Here is a 27,222-nt window from a genome sequence, read left to right as displayed (position 1 = left end):
AAACACAGGGTTCTCTTCTTGTAAAAAGCAAAAAAACAACAAATATTTGTTCTCATTCACAATATTTATTTACGGAGTGGAAAAATGTACACATTGAACAAAACGAAGAGCAGGCCATCCATTTTTAATCTGGCATCACAAATGTTTGACTTGTGCCTTGGAACGAGACAATCCTGCGATTACGGGTGAAACTGGTGCGGGTGCAGCGTATTTATACATACGTGAAAGTGTGCGACGCGCTTTTACAAACCCCCTGACTCCCCTGCTAAAACAAACCAACGGCAGTCTCTATACATCGCTCGCTTGTGAACGTGCAGCGGTGCGCGTGGTGCGAATCCACCCTCCGATCGAACGGCGGCCCTACTTGCTGTACTCGCTCACTCCGTAACCACCGCCGGCGCCCAAACCAATCAATTGGCCACCCCCGTAGTTGAGGCCACCCAGCTGACCGGCTCCGAAGCCCAAGCCGCCCCCATAGCCGGCACCGGTGCCGACGCCCCCGAACTTGCCGATTCCCAAGCCGAGCCCGTAGTTGCCGGCGCCGGCCAGTCCGGCCCCATTGATTTTGCCGTAGCCCAGACCACCAGCACCTCCGATTCCGGCACCTCCGATTCCAGCACCTCCGATTCCAGCACCTCTGATTCCGGCACCTCCGATTCCAGCACCAGCGAATCCTCCGGCAGCCCCGTAGCCGACTCCTGCGCCCCCGTAGCCTCCGAGCCCGACACCTCCGTAGCCCCCGAGTCCGCCAGCGCCCGCGTAGCCTAGGCCTTGGTGGCCAACGCCCGAGTAGCCCAGACCAGCGTTTCCGTAGCCAAGTCCGACGCCTCCGTAGCCAAGTCCAGCGCCACCCACGTAGCCCAGACCGCCAGCGTGACCCAGTCCGCCGTAGCCGCCTCCAAAGGAGTTGCCAGCGTTGTAGCCGTTGCCGTATTTCGCCTGGCCGCCATACCCAGCCTGGCCGCCAAACTTATTATTCTTGTTGAAACCGCCGGAGCTGCCGAAACCAGCCTGGTTGCCAGAATAGCCTGAGAAAATGCAAAATGTTAGTGACCTTTTATAGCAAACAATTTAAATAATTTTGCTTAATGTTGAAGTTGATGAAATGTGCAAATATTAATTAATTGACACCTCTAAATTCGGATTTTCTCATAGTAAAAAATAGCATAAATAAAATAAAATAAGCAAGCTACTATAAAGTGAAACAGTGGTTGGTAAAATTCGTGTATGATCATAGGAAAGTGATAATTATTTATTAGACACATATTTATAATTACCTTGCTGTCCAACTTGTCCCTTGTGTCCCTTCTCATCTTCAAAGGTGTATCCGTTATCGTAAGCCCCTTGCTTTCCGGCCTTGGCACCCTGCAGACCGTTGTTGTAGTATCCACCTCCCAGCTTCTCGCCCTTCTCGTTGCCGAAGGCCTGCTCCTGGCCCTTCGAGGTGTAGTGCTCGCCGCCGTCATGCGCTTCGTCGTAGAAGGTCGTGCTCTTGCCGCTCTCCTCCTTGTGGTGCGAATTTTCGAAGCCCTCTTTCTTGTAGCCCTTCTTGTGTCCACCCTTGTTGTTCAGACCGGCCGCCTGCTGGCCGCCTGCCTTGTAGTTGGAGCCGCCGCCGTACTGGCGACCCTCGTTGTACTTCTTGTTGGCACCGTTCACGTCACCAAAGAAGCCCTGCTCCTGCTTGGTGTCTTGCTTCACGCCCAAGTTGTGATCGTAGCCGGTCAAGCTTCATACAGAACAGGAAAAAGAGAATTTTTATTGAAAATTTGCTTCCTTCACGGTGAGCCTACTCGTGCGGAAATTTGGCTCTCGGCCTTGCCTATGAAACGCTGTACCGAAGCAATAGAATTTTTAAGCATTGACCTAGAGACTTTTGGCAGACTGAGTGAGCTTTGGATAGTGACAAAATGGCCTGATGGTGTTTCGTGCAGCCATACATTAATTGAACTTTATATTTTACTCTTTCAATTACGCAATCTTGATCTTAAATATTTAACGTATTGAATATAAAAATTATAAATAATTGAATATTCTAGTTCGCAAGCGATTTTCTTTATTTCCTTTCTTATGAGACGGCCAAAGGGATTGCCACTGAAACTATTTGAAATATTTATATTAGTTCTTCATTTTAATATATATTTTATTTGATTATATTTTTAAGTCAATCGGTTATGAATTTAATAAAATTATAGATCACTTAATAGCACGAAAGTCTAGATAAAAAGTTCATACTCACCCTTTGTAGCCTTTTTCTCCAGACTGTCCACCCTTCTCGAAGAATGCCTTGTCAAATTCGCCACCTCCACCTCCCTGGTACTTATTTGCGCCACCAAATTGCTCTTCGTAGCCATCCTGGAAGCCCTTCTTGAAGCCGAGCCCTCCAAAGCCCGAGGGCTCAGCTGCGACTGCAGCTAAGGTGGCTGAGAGCGCTAGCAAACCTGCGACTGCTTTGTTACTCATGTTTCCACAATAGGTCGAATGTGATTGATGTCTGCCACCCGGCGGCTCCGCTATTTAAACCACCTACCTCCAGCTTAAGATTCGATAGGGTCACTACTTTATCCGCGTGTAGTTCGGCCGATGACGACCTTTCACGATAATTAGACACGCAGATAAGCATTGTCTCTGAAAATAGGGGGAAATAAGGAATTAAGAACAACCAGCCACCGCTCGCACTCTACCGATTTCGCGGATGTTTGTCCGCTTCGTGCGGCCTCTAGTTGCTACAAAGTGCAGAAAGCTGGTGCGTAGAATTTTGTTGAGTAATTCTGCGTCTTACGGACGGGCGTGCTTATAATTCTGAAGCGCTCAATTGGAACAGCGATGGCTTTTTCGCAACATGAAAAAATATTTGTACCTTTCATTGGACGGTGCAAAAACGCTCAAAGTGAGATAATGTGATTATGCTTGAAAACGCTCGGTTTAACAAGTCTTGCAGTTAACTCGTAATTATGCGTTCTAAGTTCCTTAAAATCAGTCAAATGAACTTTATAAATCTAGATAAATAATATTTTAAGAAAAAAATTATAAATACCACTCCGAGATTATTTTATGAAATTTATATATTATCAAATGGCTCACAACAATACTCTGAAGGATTTTACAATTCGGTTTTTGGCGAAAACATTGGATTTGCGTAGTATCCAACAAGTTATAACCCGAGGAAAAAAGTTTTGATTCGACGGAGCTTGCGAAATATGGAAATCATTCAAAATCAAACTATGAAGCCAGTTTTTATTCAAACGTGGTGATATTCTATGGATAGACTCTAATTGAGAAGACGAATCGATCGATGGTTTATTATTTATTTCACAGAAAAGTCCCTCGATTTAAGAATTTTACTGGGAAATTTTTAAATAAGCTCATTAACTGTTGGAGACAAAGTTTTAAAACTTTCTGAGCTGAAACTCCATTTTCGTAACTCAGAAAAAATAAACTATCTGCTACACCTTAACATTTTTTTAAAACTTTTCTGAAACTAGAAAATTATGCAAAAATATTTTGGTATGTGTGGAAAAACTGGAAAATCATGATATTTTATTAGTTTCCAGAATGGTTGCATTTTTGCTCCACGATATCAAAATTTCAGCTTTATTTATAACTTTAGGGACATTTTCTTCATATCTCCCCAAATTCATCGAATCAAAAATTTACCAACACACAAAAACTACGAGCTTTCATATCAGGAAAGACTATACACGGATTGAATAAGTCTCGCGAAAAACTAAAACGTCAAATCCTTAGACTTCCTTGTCAGCTATGCGTGCTGGATTAATAGAATGGATAGCTATTATTGAAATTTTGGATGGAAGCAATACGAGAGCGATATTTTGCTTTCAAAATTTCCCATGTTAGTTCCCTCTCCTGAATTAATCCGCAAAAAGCTGAGCCATTCGATAAATTTTAATTTCTTATAAATATATTTTTATTTTATTCGTTTTCCGACTGTCTTTTAAACGAAATAAAGTTGAAGGTATTCGTTGAATATAAACACTATTACTTATTAATGTATGTAATTCAACTGATAACATCAAAAAATTTCCTGTTTCAGTACGTTGCTCATTGAAAAAGAATGTCAAAATAAAGAGCTTAATTAGCGAAGTTTGCATGCATCTTTTCATATATTGTCTTAAGGTTTACACCGTTTACACTTGGAATGGCGCACTCACAGCAAGGAAACAACGCACATGTTCAGTTATCTGATGCTCTATATATGTGTGTATATGACACCCTCGCACAGCGATACATTTTGGCCGCCTGGCTTTATCTCGGCCGGGCGAAAAAATCAACGCCGCCGCTGACAAATACCCCACATGTGGAAGCGTTTATCTCGTTTCTCTATTAGTTTTAGCGTCGAACCGACGAATGAGCTGCACACTAATTTCTCCCTACTTAAAATAGACTTCGCGGCTCATTTATCTTGTACTTGAGCAAACACCCTAAGCTGCTAATGAATTTTCATGAAAATAAACTCAATTTTTTTCAGCTGGAGCTGTATTGATTTTTCAATCTAATGAAACTTAGCAGTAGAGGAGTTAATACTAATGAGAGTTGTATCAGTGTAGTGAAACAGCGCATTGCATGACTCTCGAGACGAAAGGGCGCCCTTGTTTCGAGATCGAGCGCCTCGCGGCTCCTTGAATACATACGTATAGAACAAAACCCCGCATTTCATATGCTGTAAACAGCAGCAGCACACACGCTGTTTGCGTTTTATTTGCTTTTGGTTTGTGTGAGCAATGTGGTGGCCATATAAAGTCATAATGTCGCGCACAGCTTGATGCGCGCTGATGGCAATTTCCTCCCCAAACACGAAAAACGCCGTGAGAACAGCAATGTGTCAACCGGCGGTCGCTTGTGTTTTTTCTCAAAACAGAGAGCAAAGATCTGACCGAGGAAATCATGTATGCGATAATACTGTATGAGAAAAAATCAACCTTAAACCAAAACGTGAAAATGTGGTCATTTTTAATCTTTTAATCTAATTAAAATGGAAAAAAATGCCAATAAAATAACAATAGAAAATTATTTTATAGAGCCATCCTTTTTTCTTATAAGGTTTTTCTAGTCTTTATTAATTTAAGTAAACTTTTACAGAATTTTAGCTTAATAGAAACTTTTATTTGAAACAGTTTTTTTCACTATTTCTGGATTGCAGCTAAAAACAGGAATAAAAATATTTCTATCCTCCACCCAATAAACATTTCATTTGTAATATATTCTCAACAATTTCAAAGTCAATCAAGTGCGTCCTCGCTAAATAATTGCGTGAATAGCATTGTTTTTACACTTATACGGCTTTTAAGGCTAATTTTTTGTTGAACGAAAGGCCAATGTTTCACGAAACTGCAGGAAAAATCAGACACAGAGCGTGCATTTGGTGCGGTCGTTAGCGGGATGAAAAAATAGGGCGGGCTAAATTAATTAATTAGCGTGCTCGCGTGCGCTCTTCAAGCGACCTTTACTGCTGTAATCACTTTAAAATTTTCGTTTTGCTCAGACACGCAAGCTAAATGAAAAAATTTGACATTCATTGACACTTTCGAAAAGAGAACACATCAGGCCCCTCCCTCTCCTCCTCCTGTTGAGAGAAAATGTGTGCGCCAGGCCTGTTTCTGTTTTGGAAGAGCGGGTGGACTCACAGATGAAACGCACCGTTCTTCTTGACAACACCCTCTCTAGTTGCAACCAGCAGCATTGGAAGAAAAATTTTATTTTCTCAAAAGCTCAGATCTCAAGACACAAGATGCTCCACAACGAATTCTCTGAAAACGAAAAGTTTTCTATCAAGGTAAATTGAAGATTGTTTTACACATTCTTATATTTTGGTTTAGTTATTTATTGAGAATTTGTAATAAGAAAAGGTTCAAGTATATATTTAAGAGTAAAATAACTAATTTAAAAAAGACTTAACATTTGAATTTCACTTCTGGTTCATAAGAAAAACACTACTTAAAAATTTTATTGCCATATATTGTATGACTTAAGACAAAACGAACGAAAATAGTTATAGGGCTATCAATCCTTACAAAGTTAATCTTTCTAAAGTTATAAGATAGCGCAAATAGTGCATTTCAAGTTTTCTCTTTCAGCAAGCTAACAAACACGAGGCGAAGGTGTCCCGCAATGATAATCGCGCTGAGATAGATGCGGTTAGAAAGATTATTTGAATTTCTAATTTTCTGTCGTCCCATTTGCGTGTTTGAAAAATAGCTACACAATATTTTGTGACGTCAACAACAAAGAAGGCACGTGTCTCCCGGTTCCTTTACCCCGTGGAGGAAAAAGGGGAACGTTTTGCAAGCTGATTAAAATTTTATTTTGTCACGTTAATACGCAGCAGCAATCTCAGGCAGGCGTCTCTAGAAAGAGAGAGTTCATGAAACAAACCAGAGCACGAGTTTACAATCAAATGCAAATCAGTTGCAAATGCGAAACTAAATGAATTCGTTTGAATAGCAAATATAGGTCTTTCCTAGCGCAAAGCAAACATTCTGAAATTCAAATCCATTCAACTCTATAGATCCAGAAGTGATATTTAAAGCCCCATATCTGTTTAAATCGGTCGTGAGGCCATTAGCCAAATTCAAACCTTGCTTTTGTAACCACAGCAGCAGCCTTTTGCAATTAAAATATTCACGCTCTCTTGTTTAGTTGCCAGGTCACGCGCGCAAAATAAGGACGAAAGTGGCGAAAAGCAAAATTCTGCGCCAATCGATCCGGCAGTACTTCGATGATGGATCTGAGGCCGACAAACTTCTAACTGATGCAAACGTCAGGGAGCGATTGAGGACACACAGGTAATTTATTCACCCTTTTTGGCCTTCTGCTGCAATTGTCTACAAACCGTGCCTTATTCTTATGATATTTATTGAGGTTCGAAGCAGAATTTTCTTGAAAACTTTTGCATTTACGATAAAGATCTACTCTACACAGATTGAATAAGGAGGCTTTGAATTAAATTTAAAAAAGAAAATCTAATTACACTGTACAGCTGGCTGTTTCGATCCCGAAGAACTCATCACCAGCACTTTGACCACACGACAAAATCCAAATTTCACTCGAAGCTTGTCATTCTTAGCCAACTCCACACATAGTAGAGCTATTTCATAACAATCATAATTAATAAGTGTTCATAAAATTCCCTGTCTTTCAATTTTCTGTTTTTATCACAATTTTATTCTAGAATCAAGATAGTTATTTTTGTAAAATTATTTATTTTAACAGCCGATTCTAAACAATTCAACCAATTCCAAATGAAGGACTGAAATTTCTTACTTTTCATCTAATTACTAAGAGAGAAAAAGAGCTAAAAATGAACTATAGCAGATCTAAATTTTCGAAAAAGAATATAGCCAATTTTCAATTTCACCGACTTTTAAGAACAGCGCACCGTCCAAACATTAAAAATTTCCAATCATTTACTCTCTTTCTTGACTATTATTTTTCCTGGGGATAGAGATAAGATACTTGATAGAAATCTTCAATCAGAAATTAACGCCCGCGATCAAGGTACAAGAAGTCTTGGCTGCTGCTGGAATAAGTTTTTCCCCTAGTACAGTATGCAACGCTTCTAACTCTCGAGCTGTGCAGGGTACATACCAGACACTAGAAATAAAAATTAATGCATTTTGCCTCTGCCTAACATTCATTTGAAAATCAAATAAATCAATTCTCGCTGAGCTGTCGTAAAAAAAGTCGAAGTAAACCTCGGCATCACGAGTCAAGAGTTCATTCATTAGCCTTTTTTATTGCTTTTGGAAAGTCACACCACGACAAGACCATAAAACTTTGTCTATTGTTGAAGTTAGTGGGCAAGTGGACGTGCGGACATCTGCTTCTTTTAAAAAAGAAAAAAACGACACGCTTGTTCCAAATGTGCGAGCCAGCAGTTTGTGTGTTTGTTGACCAGATGTTGTGATCACTTTGGCCTGTGAGTACACACATCCCCCACAAAAATTGAGCAATGGGAGCTGCTCTCCACGTGGGGGCTACCCTAGTGTCCACATGTGCGATGCAAACTGGAGCCCCCATGGAAACCTTTCCTTCCGGTCCATTTTTCAATGACCTTCAGCCATTCTCCATTCCAGTTCGGAAAGGTCGTTTACCCTCTTTTATAAATTGAGGCTGGGGGTGCCGGATGTGTTTACTTCGCTGAAGATATCTCGACCGAAGTTTGTATCAATTTTCACAGAGCAAACTTTGGTAAATACAAATAGCGGCAAGGCTTTAAAAGCACTGATTTTTATCATTCGTTGATATTGTTTAAACTATATAAATAAGAAAATACACACGCGTGCGCAACGTTTCGAGTTAGATTACATTATTTTGCTTATTTTTTCCTTAACATAATTGATTCCATTATTGATAGATGCTAATAAAGGCAGAAGCGCGCGAGGTTGTCATAATTGTCAGAAGAAATTAAATGCAGGTTCCTCGGTGTGTAGCAAACTGTTTTTTTCCACATTTCTTCAGAAAAGATCCTGTTCTACTAATTTTGGTTACTGGTTGCAACACTAATTCATAAGCTTCCTGTACCATCTTGGGGCTGAGGATAACACATTGATTCCAATAAAAATATAATATATCCCCTGAGTTAGCACGGATAATTAATTAATTTTCATTCTTTGAAAAAAATGACCCCCAAAATATATTTTCTTCGTTATTTTATAATTTTGAGACGCAAAGACCCAAATACAAAAAATCAGACACCTACCCCTTAAATAAGGAAGCTTTCTAAAAATTAATTAGTGAAAATAGAAAAGTCAACGTTGAAGGTTAAAATAAATATGGGGACAGGGAGATTCAATAAATACTATATTAATCTTTTATCATTTCCAAAGGAACGTTACAATAAGAGGAATCAATCTTTTTTTCAACAAAACTTAGTAAAGAAATAAATATTGTCAGTAATTAGAAAAGACGTGCGAAATAAAAAAAGTGAAATAGACGTTAGCCAAGTATTTGAAGCTACATTAGGTACAAGCTCAGCATGTGGTAGCAACACGTTTTCTTTTTCTTACCAAATGAGTCACAGTTCCCTCCATTCAAATTAATTTTTTCAACACAAGCAAGGCGCGCCTTGTTGTCTGGCGAACTAACCAGTGCTTCCTACGCTTGCGGCCCGTGATGTAAAACACGTGTTCGGGGTTGTAGCATGTGGCGGTCAACGAGCTTAATTTTCTACTGTGCACACCGTTTAGTAACAATGAAAATGGAGGGCCCAAAAATCGAAAACATTAAAAAACCGACCGCTCACAATACTTTCTGATTTCTAGCTTTTGTTGACATGGAATTAATCACTTTTTTCAATTTGTTTCAGCGTGAACAGTGCCTTGAGCACTCTACGCACTTTGATTCCAACGGAACCAGCAAACCGCAAACTCAGCAAAATTGAAATTCTGCGCCTCGCGTGCAGCTACATAAAACACCTTGGTACAACTCTTGAATATGGTGAAGAACTTGTTTCATTTTTTTTATTATTCATATATTACTTTTTTAATATTTCATTATACTACTTAAATTAAAATCAATGAACGTTTTGAAAACGAATTTGAAATTTATTCGATTCAATTCAATATATTTGTCTTTCAGCATGGTAGTACATTCAGATTGTAATAAAATTTCGTATTTTTTGTAGGAGATGAACATCCGTGCCTTTTGAGGGGCATGCAGGACAACAACACTCAAGATACGCATCAAGAACGATCCGTTTGCACATTCTGCTTGGCGAATCACAAGAGAGCTGTAAGCAAAATAATTCTTCCCGACTGAATCGAAGCTACATTCAATGTTTCCATTATTCAAATATGCCAGAGTCGAACTCCGCACCAGTGCTGCTCGCCCGACAGTTTCACCTCGACGTCAGAGCAGCAGCAAGCTGACAGTGAGCAGTTGGAAGAGGTTGCTTGCTGGAGCCATCAGGCAAGCGAATTTTCATCTTGAACATGCTCCATATATCATATTTAAATATGTTTTGCTTATTCCGTCTACTGAGCAAATGTACAAAAATCCTGCGTTGGAGCAATAGCAATAAATAAAATATTTTGCAATTTTTAAAATTCATGCTTTATGATTTAATATATTTTTTCTAAAACTACATATTAACGCTATGATTTGCGTTATTTAAAAGAGAATAATCAAAATTCACAATCTTCTGGTAATTTTTGAAGATTAACATAGTTGCATAGCAAATTTGAGGGACAAAATATTTGGAAAATTTACCGATTTGTCGTTACATAAAGCATACCAGTACATACCTGTTTCATATTGAATTACGTTACATATTTTTTGTTCCCTTGCATAATGGAAGGTTTTATTTGTATAACTCACAGAGATCAATCAATATTTCTAGTAAACAACGGGGCAAAGGTCGCCATGACTTCCTGATTCCCACGCAAGGTTCAATGTCTTTGTTCTGAATCTGCGGCCACATACTGAACCAGCATAATAAAAAATATGAGTCTATCTGTGGTGCAGTGGCGCCGGCATATTGGAACAATGTGTGGAGGCTTGCCACAGAGCCCCGGCCTTAACCTCGATTATATTTCGATTGCGATTTGCATCAGAGACACGCCTTAAAAACTTCAATTACTTAACTAAACGTGTTGGATTCATTTTTATGGAAATTTCAACGACCCTCGCCAGTAACGAAACGATTATTGCTCGAAACTTTTACGGTTACTTTCAAGATATAAAAAAAGAAATAGGATTTGAATGAAGGTAAATAATTTACAAAAATATGGGACGAGACAAAGTGTAAAAAATAGATCCCAAATAATTGGAAAACATGCCTCAACGTAAAAAATAAGATGTCAACACTTCCGTCGGGAAATAAAAATAAATTTTAAGTTTTTAATCAACGTAGATCAAGTACGTTTCAACTTACTATTGATGTTCCACGGTATATAGCGTATAAAATAAATAAAGTATTTCCCAAATTTATTCCTACCGCAGTTTCATATATCTATAAATATTAAATAAGTTCACTTCCGATTCGCATGGGACTTGAAAAAAAGGAATGCGACATTTGTCTTTTGGAATGGAATATCGCGCGGTGCTCGACCTCGTTGGCGAAAAGGTCGGTAGCAGCCAGGTGATGCAAGGCCATTTGGAGAGCGAATGAGACGAGTCGCGAAAATCTCTGATTCATTTCGCCGCCAAGGTCCAACCGCCGGCCGATTTTGCCGGCGTGTTTCCCGAAAACTTTATTTTGCTCCACCATCCCGAGTAAAAATTACGCAATAACGCAGCGAAAAAGGAAAACTGTTCATTGTGTTGTTTGCCAAACCTGGAGTTCGACCTAGTTCTCGATTATCTTTAATTGACAGCGGAAATCCCAAGATATTCGACGGAAGGAACTTATGAAATTAATTTATGATTATGTCATTTCGGGCCACGATTACAAATTCATTACTACACTGCAACTATTTCATGCGCCACTTACCTGGCTGCGCTGACAAAAAGTGCGAATTGCTCCGATGAGCAACTCAATTGTTGGAAGATTGGTTTTCTATGCGTTGCATCACAGATGTTTGCCAACAGACGCAAATGAGAAATAGATAGACAATCTAGAAGCAAAAATGCAAAAAGGAATCTGTGAGACGGATAATAAATAAATCGCGTTGCTGGATTGCTTCAGGTGCAAAACAAATAACTCGCCTTTCTACGCGGAAGAGCCAGGCGAAATTGAGTACACGATTGCTGATAAAAAAGCGAATTTCACAAATATTTAGGCAGGTATTAATATACTTGATGTGTCTAATCCAGCACAAAAAAGACAGAAACCAAATCTCCGCTGTTTGTTAACTAGTTTTTAGAAAATTTAGCAGTGTTTGCTATATGGCTAAAGAGTTGGTTTATATAAACGCTTTTAGCTGTGCATTTTTTACAAATCGGACAATTCGCAACAACCCTAATACAACATTAAACTTTTTTCAATAGCTTTAAAGTGTGAACATTTTTTATAAAAAGATTTCTTCAAAAACAAAATTATATTTGTAATTCTCGCACTATTACTTTTTTGGATTCCATCAAATTCTTAACTTTAATTGCTTAAGCATAATTGAAAGCCATAGAATAAATTTACATGGGCCGCATCTCAATGAAATTAAGCGCAGATCCAATTAATTAAACTGGTATAGATCAATGCCATCCGAAAGGGTATGTCCCGGTGACGAAATAATTGCAACGAGGAAACCAGGTGAGCGCACACTGAAAAGCAGCCCCCTTCCTCCGCGTGTCCGCGTCCGCGGCGTGCATAGGCCAGCGTTCAGAGGTGTGGCAAAAATCGGAAGCGGTGCACGCCGCGATTGTCGCCTATCCACGGCTCCCGAGAGTCTGACCAGACTCATTCAACTCTCCGCCGCCGTGCTAGCAAGCGACACGCACCGGCCACCGCGCGAAAAGAAAGAGTTGCAGCGCGCAATTCTCTCCTCATCGTCGCCACACACACACACACACACACACAAACAATTTCAGCAACTTTCAGTTCGCACGGCCGGCAGCATGATTGGGAAGCTCATCGAGAGGGCCAAGACGGCGGTCGGCGGCGCCCAACAGTCGCACGTCGGCTTCTTGCGAATGGTAAGTTTCCGATTGATTGATTTTTGAAATTGCTTGTACATAGTTGCTTCAGTTTTTGTAAAGATGCTGTCAAGAGTTTGGTTGAACACCCTCAGCCTCTCTGAGGCTGCGCGCTCGCGGCTTTTGCAACTTGGGCAGTCTTCCAATGCTTATTTCTGACGGTCCCGCGTGTGTGTTGTCTGTTTACAAGTGGCTGTTCAGTCATATTTCAAGTGATCGAGCATATTTGATAAGTTTTAAAACTTCAACTTCAAAACAAATCTTTGATTCAGATACGGGCTTGATCGCTTGAAGAAATTTGGTGTCTAGAAATACAAATATTTTCTTTTCTACTCATGGTCAGCAATGAGAGCAGTCATTCATTCTCAGTGGTCAGTGATTCAGAAGCCTCTGCGGTCAATTCTGTGGTGTGAAATGTGCTGTCCGTTGGATTAAGTAGGTGAACGGATGTCTGAGAGGCCGAAACAACCGCTTTACAGAACCAGATAATTTTTCTCTTCGATTGTTAACATTTGGGTCCATTCTGGGTTTTAAATCAGCACACAGAGTTGAGTTATTTGTTCATAGTTTAGTTAAATTTTTTCCGAAGACCGCTGCTAGAAGGTTTGAAATTTTATTTACTCGAAAATATATGAATCATCCATGCAATTGAAGTATTTTTAAAAACAGTCAACCTTAACAATTCCCTGATAGTCGAGTCATAACCTGGTTCTACCGACAAATATAGAATTTTCTTGTATGTATGACGATTAGAAATCGACTGCTGAGTCTTTTAGCGATTTCACTGATATACGGCATTCCAGCATATTGCGCATCATTGTCCTTAGGGGCACGTGTGCCTACAAATGGCTTTTTACAGTTTATATGAGTTTTAGCAATCAATCACCTATTTATCACCCTGAAACGGAGAAGTCACTGAACGCTACACTGAATGCTGTCTTTTTTTCTCTTAAGCTCCTTTTGTGCCTGCCGTATATCAGCACACTTCCTGCATGAGCTTTACTTTTTTCTAATGTGATACAGTTTATCAGTTTTTTTCCACAACTCTGTGTGTAAGCACTCGGCGCCAGGAGGACGTATAAAAGTACAACAGGTTTCACCTTCTGAGAACATCAACATCACGCAAACTAAGAAATACAAACTTTTTGCGCATCAGAAATGAACAATTATGTCACGATTTTGCTCTGCGCTAGAACGAAAACGCCATACTTATAAACAGAAATCAAGAGGCTGTCTCACATACTGTTCGAACAACATAATTATACACCGCATAAATGATAGATTATTATAATTGATTTGTTGTTATTTTTGTTTCGTTCGCTCTCGACGCACGAGACCGAAGCACACAAACAAACAAGCACGGTGTTTATTTAGCGGCACGCGAGTGCAATTGTGCAAAACTCTGTAAGCTAAACAATGGAGAGTGTAGCGCATTTATTGGCGTGATAATTAGTCAATGATGCGCGGTTAAGCAAGTCACTAGCACACAAGAGAGAAATCAAGCCGGCGTCAACAAACGAATGCAGATTTTCAATATAGCGACAACAGTTACACTAAGCGCAGCGTAGGCTCATATTAGACGAAACTGCAGTGCTCTTGTACATTTTAATCCGAGCGTGCGCATAATTTTATTGGGGAAAGAAAATCTTCATTTCCTTGCATTGACATTCACCTGACGTTACTATCCTCTTTGAGAAAATCAGGGCACATGCACGATTGTCCCACAGTCCTTGATCTCTTTATTTTTTATGCAGTCTTTCCTTAATGCGCACCACATGAAATGCTGCAAATTTTCCGGGAGCGTGACCTAAAGTGGATAAATCTAGAATTGAATCACGAAATTAGATAAAAACGTGATGTATTTTAAATTTAAAGCACGTAAAAATTCAAAGGAAACCGAAAACTATTAAATAATTTTTCCGTACATACATTCCGTGTCTTGAAAAAATTATATTACTATCATCAAAGGGGATCACACCGCCCCCATATAGTATATAATTTTCTAAGGGTATAATTACTTTCAAAACCGATAGTGATTATTTATTTATTTTTTACGTCAATAATAATAGTTGTTTCCTGTTGGTATATATTCTACACACAAAGCTATCTTTCGATGCAGAATGCGCGTAGGTGTTTTAACTGGTTGGTAATCAGCTCATTCAATTACGAGTGCAGAAAGTGTAAAAAGTATGCGACTGCGATATGGAGAACAGTAAAAGTGGCGGATCGAGTTGATTCAAGACCGCGCGCAGGCGACAAACCGCGAGGCTGACATTGAATTTGCAAAACTCTTGCTTTAGAGGAATAACTTTCTTTGTAATAGAATACAACACAACTTTTGCAGACGCAGGAGTTGAATAAATGTTTCGCTGTTTAAGTATGTCGTATGCAACTACTTTTCTGCAATACATGGGAAAATAAAATTTATGTGGTTACGTAATACTTCCCTTGGCAATAGAAAGATGGTAATATTTTTAATTAAAATTCCACCTAAAAAAAATTTACAAATCATATTTCATAATAATGTTGTTTTGCGCATACATAAAATGTTAACTATACAGTGAATAATTTCTTCACAGGTGGCTTTCCGTTTTTGCTCTCGCATTTAGCAGCGCATAATTCAGAGAACTAATCTGAATTTATTCCTTTTGTAAGTGCCGCAGCGCACTCTCTCACTGGGAGCGCCAGAGAGTCTGAAAGTCACTTGGGCACATGTGTATCTTTCAATAACTTTTATCTTGAATAATTATCATTTGATGGTCGCATATCTACTTATGTTTGCTCCTATTCAGATAATGCCGCGGCAACTCTTGTTCTTTGTTAATTGCTATAGAGTCGTGGAAAGTGTTTATACCGTCGCAACATGAAAAGAGTTTAGTTAGTGTGCCGGGCAGATTTATTTCAGTGTTTTGGCATTATTTTTACGTTGCACTATAATGATACCACTTTCACGATTATTAATGTGAAATAAATTTCTTTGTTTTTATTCAACAGGTAGCATCAGCAATTGTTGCGCACGGTCATTCAGTGTCTGTGGGTCTCTGTCAAGGATACTCGGCAGTTTTGCTGCCCCAGCTGTCCAGCCCTGACAGTGACCTTGGGTCCATCTCCGTGGAAGCTGCATCTTGGCTAGGTAGGAACCAGGAAAATTATAATCTGCGGGACTTTTGGGACCATCAGTAATTTCCGATGACCTTTGTCTTAATTCGTGCGTGCAGATGATTAATGGCATATTAATGTGGATTTCCTCAAGGGACATGCAGAAATTTTATTCTTTCCTGTTCGAAACAGTCACTTCTGATCGATCTCTTTTTCCGATTGATTTCCGCTTGGTAATCTAATATTGCAAATCGGAAGCAAGGTCATTGCTCCAATTCCACGCATGTTCTCTGCCCGTTAGTAAGTGTTGGATAGGGGATATTAGCACGGCGGGGCTTGTTAAATAAATGACGCAACATTCGGCGTCAGTGAATTGGTGTTCGCAAAGCAATTTGCAAACTTCCACTTCCTCAGATCATTATCCAATTTGTACAGCACAACTTACGACAACTGGCAGTTTAATTTTTTTTCTGCCCGAGAGGACATATCATGTTTTTAAGGCCACAATTACAACTTTAAGATGAAATTTTTCTCTTTAAATTTAGAGGTTGAGGAAACGTTCCATAAATATCCATCAAACTATTATTCAAAATATTTCATCTCTTTGCTTTTAACACATTTTTTACACGGTAAACCATTGTTCATTAATAATTTTTTTCAATACGGATTCATCAATAAGTAACAAAAGTGTTAAATTTCGCACGTCCAGTATGGAATAATAATAAACCTTTACTAATTACTAAAAATGTTCATATATTGCAGCTGGTTTGGGAGTGATTTCCAATCCGTTGGGAGCAGTGATCGGCGGCACGTTAGCAGAACTTTTTGGAAGGAAAACTACTCTTTTGATCTCAGCCCTACCTTATGTCCTTGGTTGGCTCCTCATTGCCGCCGCAAATGATCTCTACTGGCTGGGACTTGGGAGATTTGTCACCGGCTTTGCCGTTGGTAATGACATAAATTGCTGTCAGAAAATTATCCCATAAGAGGCTTTCAATTGAATTGAGGTGCACGCAACTCCTAAGAAAATCTGATTTGATTAATTTATGCCTCTGGGATTTTCTACCCGCTTTCTAATTTAATTTTAATAATGCGCTAGATTCTCTCGGCCCTGCAATTCATTAGCATTGCGACCGTTATTCAATTTGCAGGTTTGGGCTCCATCAGCTATGTGTACGTAGCGGAAGTGAGCAGTCCAGAGCACCGAGGCACCTTGGCCGCGACTGGCCCGATCTTGGTCTCGCTGGGCGTCCTGATAGCCTACTCTCTCGGTGCGAGCTTATCATGGCGCTTCGTAGCTCTGGCCGCCGCCGTGGTCGCCCTCTGCACCGGCCTGATCAGCGTCTTGCTGCCGGAGAGCCCACCCTGGCTGATGGCCCACGGCAGGGAGAAAAAGGCCACCGAAGCACTCAGCTGGCTGCGAAACAGCCCCGACAAGGCAATAGCGGAGGTGGACGCCATCAGATTAAAGGAAATTGAAAAGGGAGAGCCGCAGACTACAAAGGGAAATAGACTGAAAGAGTAAGAATTATTTACATAAAAACGAGGCATAAAAAATGCTGACTGTCAATTCCTTTATTCCTAAAGATTTTTCAACGCCATCATGGAACCGTGCGTGTGGAAGCCGTTTTTCATCCTGGTTACATTTTTCTTCTTCCAAGAAGGCTCTGGTATCTACATCATCCTCTTCTACGCCGTCGATGTCATCAATGAAGTCGGCGCCGGAGATGACGATGCACTTGTGTCCATCAGCATGGGGGTGGCTCGCCTTGTGATGAGCATAGTCGGAGCGTGCATGCTCTGCAAATTCAAACGCAAAACTCTGGCCGCCACCTCAGCCCTGCTGATGACCTTGGTCATGGCTTGCATGTCAGCATACGAATATCTCTTCAGCTCCTTTGCCTTCGAAGATAGGGTGAGAGTCTAATGACCTTTAATGACAATGAGCGTACATCGTCAGTATTATTTGAAGCCATTAAGAGATGAAATGACTATGGCACCCACCGTCTTGGAACAAGTTTTTGGCACTTATTACTGCGCGTGATGATAGTATTTTACTTTTTCAGCCAATTGTGGTATAGAAACAGTATAAAAATCGGATAAAATTACCTGGCGTGGTTTCTACCGCCATAGGCTAATCATGTTTTTTTAATCAAAGTAGAAATTAAGACTTGAGGCTGGTTTCTCTCCTTTCAGAAAAATTTAATACCGGTCTTCATCTTCGTTGTCAAAAGTCACTCTTGATACTTGTAGCGTCGCGGTTGGGCCCTATTTCATAAAGCGTCAAGGTTGGCTCAGAAATGGAGAGAAAATTCCGAATTTCAATATCTCTGATATTTTTCGATGCTGACTGCTGAATTTTCACTGAATAACTTCCAAAAGGACCGAACCTTAAAATAATCAAAATGTACATGCTTATAATACTAGGTAATAGATGTTGGAATCGTCTATTACGTCTGTTAAAATATTATATCATTACAATAATTCGCAAAATTTATTTTAATCTACTAAACGACTTTTTAATCCCATCGATGATGAAAAGTAAAAAATATCACTTTCATTTTAATGACATAGATAAATGTTTTTTATTAGATTGTGCGCTGGTTCCCTGCGGCTTGTATTCTGCTACACGTGTGCGTGAGCATGATGGGCATGCTGCAGTTGCCGTGGATCATGACCAGTGAGTTGTTCCCTCTTCGAGTCCGAAGCGTGGCCGTTGGCTTGGTGACGGCTATCGCCCACCTCCTGATTTTCGCCTCCGTGAAGACTTACCCTGGACTTCTTTTCGCCCTTGGTCTACCAGGCACCCTTGCCCTTTTCACATGCGCTTCGTTGGGTGCTGCAATTTTCGCATTGGTTTTCTTGCCAGAGACAAAAGACAAGACTCTAGGAGAAATTGAAACTGATTTCAGCGTGGTGTCAAAAGACGACGAATTTTCAGAAGTGTGCACTGAGCGGCATTGCTCGGCTAATAAAGTTGAGGTCAGAAATAATGTGGCAACTAAACGCGGTGAACCTTGAACGAAATTTTTAGGATCTGTTGTTAATTGTTCCCTGTTTATTCCCGAGGGAATGTGCATTTATATTGCTGCAGACCAATTTTCGTGGTCCAAACTGAACACGTATTTAGAATAATTATGCTAGTCAAGAAATTTTTTATATAAGTTTTTGAAGGATGTCTTGAGATAAATGGTTGAATATAACACGTGGCTCGATCGGAGAAGAGAGTTTCCAGCTTAAATTATTGAATCAGATTCCATTTTCTCGCGTTATTTAACTCATGGTTTTAAACACTATTTTTCCATTCGTGAATTTAATTATGAATGATGTGTGCGCATGTTTAACTTTAATGGTAATAAATGCGACGATTGTGAGTAAAATTTATAATTGTGTGTGTTTCAAAATAGGAATTGATATTCATGATTTTCATAAATATTTTTGCAATCTATTTCCAAATAAATATCATGTTTTGTTGCAAAAGTAACACCTTTTAATCAATATCCAAAATATCTTTTACATTTTCCGGAGAATGTGAGCAAATATTTGCTAGCCGTGGTTACGTAAATTTAAAATAAAATTTATCTGTAAGCTGCTTCAGCCACGCCAGTCGTGGCAGAAGCCGGTCAAAATGACGAAAAAAATTAAAAAAAGAAAAAAATTGGTTTTGGTCTTTCGGGCCATCTAGCATCATTACGCTTCACGTTTGAAAATTTTCAGCCACGATGCAAGCCACCGAAAAAAATTGATCAGCAGCCGCCGGCCAAGAATTCGACTGCAGCTGGGTTCAGCCAGCCGCCGCTTAATATCACATGACTGATTGTGAGACCTTTAAAAATTTTACGACTCATACACTAATATGTATAGTATATTTATTATTATTATGATTATTATGTAATGCAGCCGTGCGAGCCGTGCAAAATTTCACAACGCGCGCTTGAGGCTCAAAAATTGCAGTACCAGGTTACTGAGACAGAGGGTGCTGGTGCACGTGTCTTTGGTTTGCACTTATGTGTCAAGTCAAGTGCCAGCTGTGAAGATTGGAGGCCAACAAAGATGGGAAACACGGACACAAAATTAAACTTTAGAAAAGCTGTTATTCAGCTAACATCGAAATCTCAGGTAAAACCGATTTGCTTATAAATGCACAACTACATTCATTTTACACCGAACATGATTCATTTTTAAATTGCACCTTACTCGTAAAAACAATTTTGTGTGCTATTGTACATCATTTATTTAACAAGTTTTAGATGGATGCAAAAAGTGCGTTGTTTGCTTTCTGCGACCGTCACAACTCGTCTGTTTTAAACACACAAACTAAATATAATTAGCATATCTTTTGAAATAAGGTTAATTAAAATTTAACCTCCACCGGATTCGAAAGCACACATTTTTCTGCTCACTGGAAGTATATTGGAATTTAATCCTTTCTAATTTCTTTGTTTCATCTCCTTCGTCAATTTTAGCCCATCGAAGCCACAGACGATGCATTTTGGAACCAGTTCTGGAGCGAAAACCTGAACAGCGTGCAGGACGTGTTTACCCTTGTTCCCGCAGCAGAGATACGAGCTTTACGAGTAGAAGCGCCTCAAAACTTGGCTACGTTGTGTTACAAAGCCGTAGAAAGGCTAATTGCAGCCGTCGACTCGAGTTGCAGAACTCAAAAAGACCATGAGACAGGTTCCATTTGTTCTTATGGTTAAAAATATCGTGGCTCAAGTCATAATTATATGTCGACAGTCCTGAACTGCGTACGACTGCTGACGCGGGTCCTGCCTTACATTTTTGAGGACCCTGACTGGCGAGGATTCTTTTGGACTAGCTTGCCATCAGAAAAGGGGCAAAATTACGAAAATGAACACGCCACTCCTCTGGCTCATTCGCTGCTAAATGCCATTTGTGTAAGCTGGATATTCTGCGATAGGGATAAAACTGAAGATAATTTTAACAATTTCATTCACAGGATTTGCTCTTTTGTCCAGACTTCACTGTTTCTGCCAGCAGGAAATCTGGCCCAGTAAGCAATCTAATTTTAAGTGCATTCATGTTTGGTTTTACTCGAAATTTGTAGGACAAAGCTGAGGATTTGAATGCCATTGACAGCTGTGAATTCATCTGGGAGAGTGGGGTGGGGGCAGCTCTGTCCCTGCCTTATAATGCAGCACATGATTCTAACAGGACAGAGCTCTTGAAGCTCCTTTTGACCTGTTTCAGTGAAACTATGTACTATGAACCTTCTGGTAAGGATTTTAAATTAAAAGTTGTGATACGATCTGAATCTTAAATATTCCGATGCAGACAGTGGAAGTGGCCAAGTGAATCGATGGGTGTCCCACTTCACCTCTCCTGAGAACAGGCACGCCCTGCCAGTTTTCACCTCCTTGCTGAATGTGTGCTGCAGTTACGATCCTGTTGGACTTGGCTTGGTGCCGTACAACCACCTTATTTTCAATGACTCCAGGGAACCGCTTGTGGAAACCGCCCTGCAGATTTTAATCGCTACTCTAGACCACGAGGGACTACCCAACTCTAGTGCGAATGCAGATGTGAGTCTTAAATTGGACTTTGAGAATTATTTCACAACCAACTGTGTATAGCAATCACAGCAGAATGCGAATCAGGACAACTTGTTCATCAACTACCTCTCGCGCATCCACCGAGATGAAGACTTTGGCTTTGTTCTCAGAGGCTTCACCAGACTTTTAAACAACCCGCTTGCCCAGACGTACTTACCAAACTCAACAAAGAAAGTTTCATTTCATCAGGAGCTTCTGATCTTCTTCTGGAAGTTTTGTGATTACAACAAAGTAATTCAATTATACATCACATTGGTTCTCTTGATTTTGATTTATCTTTTATTCAGAAATTCCTGTACTTTGTTCTGAAAAGCAGTGACGTCTTGGACATTCTTGTTCCCATCCTCTATCATCTCAACGATTCAAGAGCAGACCAATGTAGATTTTACCATCAATGCCTTTACAAAAATCTGACAGTCTGATTTTCAGCTCGAGTTGGCTTGATGCATATTGGCGTTTTTATTTTGCTGCTCCTGAGTGGAGAGAGAAATTTTGGAGTCAGGCTAAACAAGCCTTACACAGCAACTATTCCTATGGACATTCCAGTGTTTACAGGTGAGAATATGCTGACCTTTGAGAAATTCCAGAAAATCATTATCACTAAAATGCAGGCACACACGCCGACCTGCTGATTACTGTGTTTCACAAGATAATCACAACTGGCCACCAGAGACTGCAGCCTCTCTTTGATTGCCTCCTCACAATTTTAGTGAATGGTAAATTTTTCCTTACTTGCTAAATATTTAATACCATTTGTGTCATATTCCAGTTTCGCCATATTTGAAGACTTTGTCAATGGTTGCCAGCACTAAGTTACTGCACCTGCTAGAAGCCTTCAGCACACCCTGGTTCTTGTTCTCCGCACCCACGAACCACCACCTTGTCTTTTTCTTACTAGAAATCTTCAACAACATCATCCAGTACCAGTTTGATGGTAAAATCATGTCAGAGCTCTCATATCAAATTAATTTTAATCATTATGACCAGGCAACTCCAACTTGGTCTATACAATCATCCGTAAGAGACAGGTGTTCCATTCATTGGCCAACCTACCATCTGACTATGTCACCATTAATCGGTCTCTGACAAGACGCTCGATGCACGGCAAGACCAGGATCCCAGCTATGAGCCGCCCTTCGACTCCATCGTCAAATGTGCCTGCAACATCAGAAAGCAAAGAAGTGAAAAGTGAAGGTGCCCCAGAAGCAGATCAAAATAGGACGACAGAAGAGGAGGAGGCCATGGAGGGTTCTCGTCCAGCCATGCCAGCTGAACCTGGAACTCTGAAAGCCACACTACCTGCCACTCCAGGTACCTCTTGTTTTTTTTCTATATCCATTAAATTTTGCTGAAAATTAGAATGCTCTCAAAGAAAGTTTGAAAATTTGGAATAGGCATTGTTCAAAGGACCATTTTAGTTCACTTTATTACTTTTTAAAATCAGGAGTATTTGTATGTTATCTAGAGAGCTTTGTTGCTGAAAATTCTAATTTATCATTGTTCTTGAAATTTTGATTTTAATCGTCAATGAAGAAATAAAATATGGAAAAATAAACAGTAAGCTATATAACAAGGTAGCTGCTTCTAATTTAAACAGAAAATTATGAAAACCTAAAGTGCAGCTGCCTTCACTACCTTATACCAACAATTAATTTATGATATTTAATCTTCTTCAATCAGGCATTGAGAAAATTACCGAGAGAGAGTCTGCCCATCCTTCGTCGTGCCAGTTGAATGAATTGACTGTTGGCTCTTTGTTGGGTCCTGATAGTGAGCTGCCCTCTCAGCCAAAAAGTGCTGAGACTTCTTTGCTGCCCATCACTGTATGTACTTTTTGAGTTCTGTCATCTTAAGTTTTCTTTCAACAGTCTTATATATCCATGATACGCAATGGTGGGTCTGCCCAATTTTATTTCAATCAATCATTTCAGGAGGAAACTGATGGAGTTTCACAGCGCACCAGAAAGACTAGTCCGACGGGCAGTGAGTCTGGATCAACTTCAAGCAGCCTAAAAAGAGCGCAATCCTTGGTGAGCCATCATTTTTAATTTGATTAGCATTGTTTTGCTTCCGCCTCAAGATGTGTCATTGTTTTATCAAAAAATTGCGCTTTTTGGGTGCAGCGCCGCAGCTTGCAATTGACTGAGGGAAGTTCCTCTCCAACACAGGGCACTCAGCAGTGGAACCCCACCTCAGAATGGGTGTACAGCTGGAAGAGCAAGCTACCCCTGCAGACAATCATGCGCCTTCTGCAGGTCCTTGTTCCTCAGGTTGAGAAAATCTGCATTGATAAGTAAGCAAATTGACTCAAAGTTAGTTGTAAGAGTAATTTCTTGTTCAAATAATAGGGGGCTGACAGATGAGAGTGAGATCCTCAAGTTCTTGCAGCACGGTACTCTGGTGGGCCTACTTCCAGTTCCCCACCCGATTCTCATCAGGAAGTACCAAGCAAATTTGGGCACAACCAGCTGGTTCAGGACCTACATGTGGGGAGTGATTTACCTGAGGTAAAATTTTACTTTCTTCCCAACTTGCCTACAAGAAAACCTGCTAGAGTTCAGAGAAAGCGGGTATTTAAACTTCAGCAAATGCTGTAAATTATTTTTTTTTAACTTTTATGTTGGTCTTGTCTTGATGAAGCTCAAAATCAGCAAACTAATTGCACTTATTATCTGCCTGGTCCTCAAATAAAATCATCACACTCCTAGAATGTTCTTACAACTAATAAGTTGCAACTCGTACTGATTTAATATTTATTTTTAAAATTCCAATCAAAGTAACATATTCTTAAAATTCGTGCAAAGTAGCGCAAGTTCGAAATTATTAATTTTCAATCAATTAATGTTGTGAACGTGACAGTTCTGACTTTGAGTAATGCAAAAGTGCAACTTGACTGTGCCAGCAACAAATGTTGTCTCAAGTTGTTGTTCATGTCCAGTTTCCTGTCACGTTAATGTTAATTTTAACTTTTTCTCATTGATGGTTTTCTAATTGGATTCATATGTGCATTTGTAGAAACGTTGATCCCCCAATCTGGTACAACACGGACGTCAAGCTGTTTGAAATACAACGGGTGTAAATTTTTCCAAGCTTCGAATGAACTTAAAACAACTATCGCTTCAGTTCTGATGGTAACCAACCAAAGTAGTCGACAACTAAAGAACTTCTATATATTTATTTACCACATAAAATTATCAAGATAAAGTATTAACAGATCGATGTTGTGTGTGATAATGTGACCTTTGTGGTGTTAAATTTTGTGACAATATTTGATTTTTACATTCTTTCATTGCATTTATATTTAAAATCGTTGGACCCTTTTTTGGTATATGCATATTTGAATTAACTTTGATCTCTGTGTGATTTTAAGAGGCGTATATGTGGATTATTTTCTCTAATGAACCTGAATTTGCACTATTTATTCAGGGTTAACGAAATATAAATAGTATATCAAATAAACAGCAATTTCAGTCAAAATGAAAATTACTCTGTTTCATTAAAATACCAGTCGATTTTATGCTCGAAATAATCTTGTTTTCATTTATTACTTTCGAAACGTATAACAAACATGTCAAGTTTATCTTGCTGCAATCAACGCAATTCTGATGAATGTGCCAACATGATATAATATTTTTATGGTAACTCTCATTATTACCTTTTGATTCCCCACTTGGCCGAGTGCATGATCATAAATTTATATACTCTTCCGTGTTTTCTGTGATTTTTAGTGATCAACAACTAATAAATAGATTTGATAAAACGATTTCATTTTACAATAAATACTCTTAATTATGTAATTGCCAACAAACGTCGTCATGGTGTTGCTTGTATCTCCGCACTTTTATTGTGTTACTCATCTGTTTATGCATTTTTTCTATTTCAATAATCTAGTGCAGCCGACCACAAGGTCGAGAAACTCTTTCCCTTTTTCTTTTTCAACATCACTCATATTGATTTTTATTTTTTTTCTGTATAGGCACCATATTGCAATGTGATAAAATTATAAACATATTTTTCCCCCTCCTGTATATTGTTTTCTCCCCTTCACACTTTATAGCAATAATTAATATTCATAAAATGTGTGCGCTCCCTCCTTTATTCGCTACAATTAAGACTGCGCGCGTGTACATACACGCAATGTATATATTAACACTACACAATTCACCCTCACAATCACGCACCGCAAATTACGCTGCCTGTTTTATTTTCATAGAATCTAAAAGTCGCAGTGAAAGATGATTCTGACGAGATATAAAAGTTGAAGAAGCAACAAGAGTTCGATCAGCGTAAAATTTTCCCTCATATTTCAAGTGATGCACTCTTTTCATCATTATTTTACATTCAAATTTGACATAATTTTACGCAGGAAAGGATGAAGAAGTGTAAAAACTAAATTCAAAGCAATAGGTGTGTAAATTTTAGACAATTTCCCATTGATATTCTAATTTTCTATTTCTTGCAAATGAACAACTTCCTTAATTATTTCCCCAGGACATAATAAATCATGCATGAGCTGTAGATTCACGCATATTTTGGTTGGAGATCATTTAGTGGAGGGAAACGGACTAAAATTCACAGTCCTACAAATCAAGCCAGACAAACCGTTGCCAAAAATGCTCGCTGAATACCCTTATTAAAGTTTGACAAATATTGCCCTCTTCATCATATATAACAACACAGCAATTGCTTATAAAACGACGCAGCAGTAGTGTGGCATGCGCGGCGGAACGTGCGTGGTCAGGTCTGAGGTTGTGTGGGTTGTGCTGCTCATCAGGACTCGTGCGACGTCGACGGCGGGTGCGCCTGGCTGATAGTGGCGACGGCGCTCTCAGGGTCTGACGTGGCTGACGCTCTCGACGTCAGCCCCCGAATGGAATGCGACAATGTGGACAGTCTTAGGCGCGACAGGGACGTGAAGATGCCCCGGCCGGAGGGTAGGTGGCCGATGGAGGAGCTCCTGATGCCCCTCGTTGGCGGCTGCTCGGAGGTCTGCGGAATGGGCTCCTCGAGGGACCGCGCGTTGAGCACCTGCTTGCCGAGGCTGGTGGAGTCCCTCCGGTGCAGCCACGAAGACACCGAGCCCCCGCGTTCCTCTCTCCGAGGCAGCCGGTTTCTCAGGATGCTAGACCTAAGGGTGTCTGAGCGAGAGATGAGGTGCTCCACGCTGGTAGTTTTGCGTCCCACGCACTCGCTGGTCGTCCGCTTTCGTCCGCGGCTGCTTTTGGTGACCACCGGCGCGTCCTCGTCAAAGCTCAGGGTTTTTACCCTGCCGCGTTTGCGCGAGGACTCCTGAAGAATGCGTTCCAGGATGTCAATTTCAGATTTGGACAGTTTTGATTGGCCCGTCAGTTCAGCTAGCTCTCCCTCGAGTTTTTGTCTCTGGTCGCGTCTATCCAGTTCGTCGGCCAGCATTTGCACTTCCCAGTCTTGGTTGTGGCCAGGGGGCGAGGACATCGGCGACGACGAACTGCTGCGTGATGATGAGCTGGACGAGGATGACGGCATGTCCACGCTGACGTGCCACAGTGACTGAGGGCTCATCGAACGGGGCAACTCCATCATCTCCATTGCTTCCTCTTCGGCGTGCTCCTCCCACGAGCACCGGTCCTCTGTTTTTCTGGTCAACATTCCACTACGCATTCTCACTTCCATGTCAGCCTCTTCATCGCTTGAGTCCTGTGGAATTGGCGAGCCGGACGGCGATATCACTGTGTCCACGGAGTCGCCGCGCTAAATAAACACATGATTTACATGAGACCACTAACTTTGAAAAATATTTATGTTGATATTGCCAACATTTAGTCGATATATAGATTGAAGAAAATTAAATAAAATATTGCAAATTGGGCGTATGGAACTCGCAAAAAGTGAAAAATAAATTGAAATCAATCGCCTCTAAAAAAAATTCCGTTGGAGTTTAATGTTCACAGCTGTTTTATGTGACAGGGTTTATTCATTC

At 40.1% G+C, this 27,222-nt stretch overlaps 5 protein-coding genes across 16 annotated transcripts in view; 3 read left to right on the top strand and 2 right to left on the bottom strand.

The window, feature by feature from the left end:
• Positions 1–45: 45 nt before the first annotated feature.
• On the bottom strand, positions 46–2,522 carry LOC135935151 (uncharacterized). Its single transcript, XM_065477264.1, has 3 exons — positions 2,240–2,522; positions 1,278–1,729; positions 46–1,028 (listed from the first exon to the last, which is right to left on the bottom strand). Exons 1-3 carry the CDS (start codon positions 2,461–2,463, stop codon positions 361–363), a joined length of 1,344 nt encoding a protein of 447 aa, XP_065333336.1. The 5' UTR covers positions 2,464–2,522; the 3' UTR covers positions 46–360.
• A 3,110-nt stretch (positions 2,523–5,632) lies between these two features.
• LOC135935158 (T-cell acute lymphocytic leukemia protein 1-like) lies at positions 5,633–10,165 on the top strand. Its single transcript, XM_065477274.1, has 5 exons — positions 5,633–5,794; positions 6,658–6,803; positions 9,326–9,456; positions 9,644–9,750; positions 9,820–10,165. The coding sequence occupies exons 1-5, from the start codon at positions 5,648–5,650 to the stop codon at positions 9,946–9,948; spliced, it is 660 nt and encodes a 219-aa protein (XP_065333346.1). The 5' UTR covers positions 5,633–5,647; the 3' UTR covers positions 9,949–10,165.
• A 2,147-nt stretch (positions 10,166–12,312) lies between these two features.
• On the top strand, positions 12,313–19,123 carry LOC135935147 (facilitated trehalose transporter Tret1-like). Of its 2 annotated transcripts, none has more exons than XM_065477257.1 (6): positions 12,313–12,588; positions 15,583–15,721; positions 16,450–16,635; positions 16,839–17,208; positions 17,275–17,602; positions 18,280–19,123. In XM_065477257.1, the coding sequence occupies exons 1-6, from the start codon at positions 12,511–12,513 to the stop codon at positions 18,706–18,708; spliced, it is 1,530 nt and encodes a 509-aa protein (XP_065333329.1). In that variant the 5' UTR covers positions 12,313–12,510; the 3' UTR covers positions 18,709–19,123. The 2 variants fall into 2 exon arrangements, with proteins under 2 accessions (XP_065333329.1, XP_065333330.1); XM_065477258.1 differs by lacking the exon at positions 12,313–12,588 and adding an exon at positions 15,094–15,460.
• Positions 19,124–19,668: 545 nt separating this feature from the next.
• LOC135935145 (protein HID1) lies at positions 19,669–24,746 on the top strand. The gene is made up of 17 exons (XM_065477254.1): positions 19,669–19,806; positions 20,154–20,367; positions 20,428–20,588; positions 20,651–20,704; positions 20,759–20,927; positions 20,986–21,233; positions 21,285–21,494; positions 21,551–21,641; positions 21,693–21,818; positions 21,875–21,979; positions 22,033–22,197; positions 22,251–22,574; positions 22,944–23,086; positions 23,195–23,293; positions 23,387–23,556; positions 23,612–23,770; positions 24,279–24,746. The coding sequence occupies exons 1-17, from the start codon at positions 19,741–19,743 to the stop codon at positions 24,340–24,342; spliced, it is 2,568 nt and encodes an 855-aa protein (XP_065333326.1). The 5' UTR covers positions 19,669–19,740; the 3' UTR covers positions 24,343–24,746.
• Positions 24,747–24,775: 29 nt separating this feature from the next.
• Positions 24,776–27,222, bottom strand: part of LOC135935136 (uncharacterized) — a 101,075-nt gene continuing 98,628 nt past the window's right edge. For all 11 annotated transcript variants that reach the window (XM_065477224.1, XM_065477230.1, XM_065477231.1 and 8 more), the window contains one exon: positions 24,776–26,993. In XM_065477224.1, the coding sequence (XP_065333296.1) occupies positions 26,034–26,993 (960 nt within the window). In that variant the 3' untranslated portion in view covers positions 24,776–26,033. The remainder of the gene's footprint in view (positions 26,994–27,222) is intronic.

The sequence above is a fragment of the Cloeon dipterum genome, chromosome 2, assembly GCF_949628265.1.
Source record: "Cloeon dipterum chromosome 2, ieCloDipt1.1, whole genome shotgun sequence".
Lineage (NCBI taxonomy): Eukaryota > Metazoa > Arthropoda > Insecta > Ephemeroptera > Baetidae > Cloeon > Cloeon dipterum.
This window is presented reverse-complemented; position numbering and strand designations above follow the sequence as displayed.